Raw genomic sequence first — 3,804 nt, 5'->3', positions numbered from 1 at the left:
AAAAAAAAAAAAAAAAAAGTAGTGGGAGGGGGGATGATAGAGAAGAAACAACACCAAGCATAAGCCATAGGTTGGTGGTCATGGACATTATTATCGAAGGCCGGATTTCCGCATCAACGCCGTCATTATATGTTAACCGTAAAGGAAAGCACCAACTCCGTCCAAATGCACTAATATGTCAAGCACTGATTAAACATCAATCATTTCGGCATCCTCTGCTAGCATTTCGTCGGCGGGGCCCCAATTGCCTTCGTAGATTGTTGCCCCAGCACGCCGACGACGAGCGACAAACTGGACACCGTATACCTCTAAGACCTGGTCGGCTGTAGGCCGATCAAATGGTTCCGGCGAGATCATCCACCGCACGATTTTATCTAAGGCCTGTTCATGATCGGCGTCGACCATAAAGTTTGGAGGGTTATGAAGCTCGCCAGTACGAGCGAGTTGCACTGCTTTCCGTTCACTGGACCTGCGACTTCCCAGGAAACTGTCTTCACCAAATGTATCATCCCCAAAGTCGGATGTGCACAGCTCCTCAAAAGAGGGTTCTTCCGAGATTGGATTCCCAGATGCATCGCGGAAAATACTGGTTTCTGCACTCCAGGTCAAGCTAGGAACATCGCTCATATCCCCGTTCCGCAGCTTTTGCCATGAGAGCCCATTGTCTGGGAGTTCAACATTCCCAGCGATCTCAAACATGATTAGACCCAAGGAGAATATATCCGCAGGTTTATCGTAGCGGCCCATTAGGATCTCTGGGCCAATATATTCACGATCCCCTTCACCTTCAATTCCCTCTTCTGCCGGCCATGATGTCGCCATTCCAAAGTCGGCAATTTTCAGGACACCTTCAAATGTGATCAGGATATTGGCGGGTTTTAGATCCAGGTGAATAAAGCCCATGTCATGAATATGTTTCAGACCCTATTAATAATGGTTAGCAGAGCCTAATGCTGCAAGATTACAGTGAAAGCCGTACCATAGATAACTCGAGCAATATTTTCCAGATGCGAAAATCATCCAATCTTGCTTTTAGCCCGACCTGGGCCAGAAAAACATCCAAGCTACCTTCTTCGCAGAACTCGGTCTGAATATAAAGGTGGCCATTGTCTTCCCAGCTGTTCATGAACGAAATGACATGGTCCGAGTTAGTCAAAGCTTTCAGCACATCTACTTCACGCATCCGGCGCTCACGGTCCTTCAGACCAGAATATGGTTGTTTCGCTTTCTTCACAGCCCATACCTTCTCAGGCAAGATATCAGGCGACTTCGGGCTGCGTGAGAAGATTGATGACAATGACGTATTGTGGGGTTCGGATACACGGTATACCTGAGAGAATTCACCAGTACCAACAAGCTCGACTCTTTCGAAGCGCGAGGTCAAGCTCGGGTCCACATCTGGGGCGTAACCGTTCAGTGGGAGACTAGGGCGCTTCCCTGACTGTAATAAAGTATCACGCGGACCAGTGGGAGTAGCCGGTAGGTTAACAGCGTTGAAATCAGGCCTGATCGCTTGCTGGTCATTGGAAATCGACAGGCCACTCGGATCAGGAGGGAACAGGTTGTCCTGAGGCGTGCGCGGTGACCCTCGCAGGAACCTTTCGTGCAATGGACTCGAATTTGCTCCTCTAGCTTCAGATAATCTTTCGAGCGAGGCGATTTGTGAAGTAGCAGGGGGGTAGGTTCGAGACGGGAAAAACGTTTGCTTTGTTGGTGTTGGTGGCAAGTCGTACTCGCCCAAAGGCTGATTCTCTCGCGGTCCAGATGGTGATTGTAATTGAGCCTCATCGCCATCCACGCTCACAAAACTACTACGGCGGGAGAGAGCTTGTTTATTAAAGGTGTTCCCGAAGATACCCATGCCACGTGCGAAAGGGCCCGGTTTTGGACGTGTACTAGGTGGGTTAGATGGGGATGGGGGCACTGCGTCTGATTGGCGAGAGGATGTTGAGAACCCCAGGGACCGTTCTGGCGGCGCCTTTTGCCCGCTAGGGAACAAGTTGATGGGTCGTTTGCACGGCGTATCAGGCATGTTCTTGTTAAAACCCAGCATGTTTTGGGGATCCTCGGCATTACGATTCTTCTTGGAGATCAAACCTGTGGACATGAATGCCGCTGGGAGGGGCTTCACGAGTTTGTAATTCTCTGGGGTTGCAAAAGAATCTATGGATGAGGTCGAATCTTCACGGGTAAGTTGGCGTACAAGGGCAGGTCGAGTTGCTCCTGCTGGAAGGGACTTGGAGAAATTAAACACTCCTCTTGGGTGATCTGCTTTGTGAACTGGTTCATGGGTCGGCGAGTCATCCACTAGACTGGAGCTGGATGAAGATTGCGTGATAGTCCTAGAAAGCGGGTGGACAGCAGAGCGAGTCTGGCCAGCATTATTCCCGGTCGACGAAAACAAGGGACTGCCTGGTACAGGCCTTGGAGAAAACAAGTTGTCACGATCGGACTGGAAGAGACCACCGTCCAGAGACAATCGGGGACATGGACTTGCAGGGGTATTTGAAGCCTCAGACGGCTCGACGACGGCTCTTGCTCGGGAGAACAAGGAACGATCACTTTGGCGTTGCTGAAGAGTTGATCGTCGCAAAGAAGACGAGCGTTTTGGTATTGTAGCAAAAGGACTGAATGGGGTGATGCTGGCGGGAAACGATGGCGTCTCACTTTCGGATGTTACCTCGCACGTTAATTCTTCAACGGTGCTTGGGCCGGCCTCGCTATCAAATATGTTAAACTCGCTGGAAAGATTCGCCGCGTGCACACTGCGCCTCTTGGCCGACGGACTTCCTCGAGATGCCCGATCTAGGTTCATAATCCCATCACTGCGTTTTAGTGGGCTGACAGTTGCGTATGAGCCAAAAGTCCCACTGCGTCGCTTTTCAATTCTGGATAGCGTCGGGCGAGGTGCAGGCGCTTCTACGCCAAAGGACGAGTTCGGAGAACAGCCGCTCCCACTAGCATTATCGTCCGAAGGGACGTTTATATCTGGGGTTCCGGGAGAATTCTCAACGCCGGGTGTTGTTAAGATTGGCTGCACAGGCTTCGCATTTCCCTGGTCTACAGAGAGGTTGAGAGCGCGTTTTACGGGGCTCCTAGGTGAGGTGCGTACACGGCGCATGGCAGGTCTGGTTATTTTACCACTTGACGGATATGGCAGTGCAAATGGTGATTGGTGTGAGGAGCTAGGAAAAAGTACGAAATTGCTTTGTGAAGATCGTCGCGAAGGTGATAGTGGGGAGGAAATATATGGCGAGGTTTTCGACGGTGAGTGGTTTCTGGTCGCGAGAAGCGAGAAGTTGGAGCTCTTAGAGGGTGATCGCGATAGTGACCGGCGGAGTTGTCGAATGGCCGAGCTAGCATCAACATGGTGAATCCCGCTGTGTGAAGGCAGATGTAGTGTGCCGCCCGCATCACGGTGCGGCGAAAACGTTGCAACCATTGTTATAGTGTGGCCTTGAAAGGTTAGAACCACTGTAAAAGGCCGTAGTCCGTAGTGAGGTTAACGTATCAGACTCGAGTGTATTGCGATGAGACGGAGGAGCGAATTTGGAAGAGGCGCACTTGGCGATAGATGCGTGCTGCGTAGTCGATAGGAAGGGTCTTGACCCGCGACGGTGGTTGACAACAACAGAGCCAGTGGCAGTGCGCTTCTCGTGTCCTAGCCAGCGCCAGTAAAGGAGGAAGTAATTTCCGTGGAATGTTAAGAAAGCAAGGAAGGCACAAAACCAGCGGTCGTATCAAAGCAAAACAAATTGACGATGCGAAACGAGTGATAGATGCACATCACAACAGGTTTATTGC

At 50.9% G+C, this 3,804-nt stretch overlaps 1 protein-coding gene across 1 annotated transcript; it reads right to left on the bottom strand.

Annotated features, from left to right (window-relative positions):
• Position 1: 1 nt before the first annotated feature.
• On the bottom strand, positions 2 to 3,442 carry BDV27DRAFT_170668 (tyrosine protein kinase SWE1; the record flags this gene model as incomplete). Its single annotated transcript, XM_032075373.1, has 2 exons — positions 2 to 924; positions 980 to 3,442. 2 exons carry the CDS (start codon positions 3,440 to 3,442, stop codon positions 190 to 192), a joined length of 3,198 nt encoding a protein of 1,065 aa, XP_031920403.1. The 3' UTR covers positions 2 to 189.
• Between the last annotated feature and the right edge of the window lie 362 nt (positions 3,443 to 3,804).

The sequence above is a fragment of the Aspergillus caelatus genome, assembly GCF_009193585.1.
Source record: "Aspergillus caelatus strain CBS 763.97 unplaced genomic scaffold BDV27scaffold_485, whole genome shotgun sequence".
NCBI classification, from domain to species: Eukaryota; Fungi; Ascomycota; class Eurotiomycetes; order Eurotiales; family Aspergillaceae; genus Aspergillus; species Aspergillus caelatus.
This window is presented reverse-complemented; position numbering and strand designations above follow the sequence as displayed.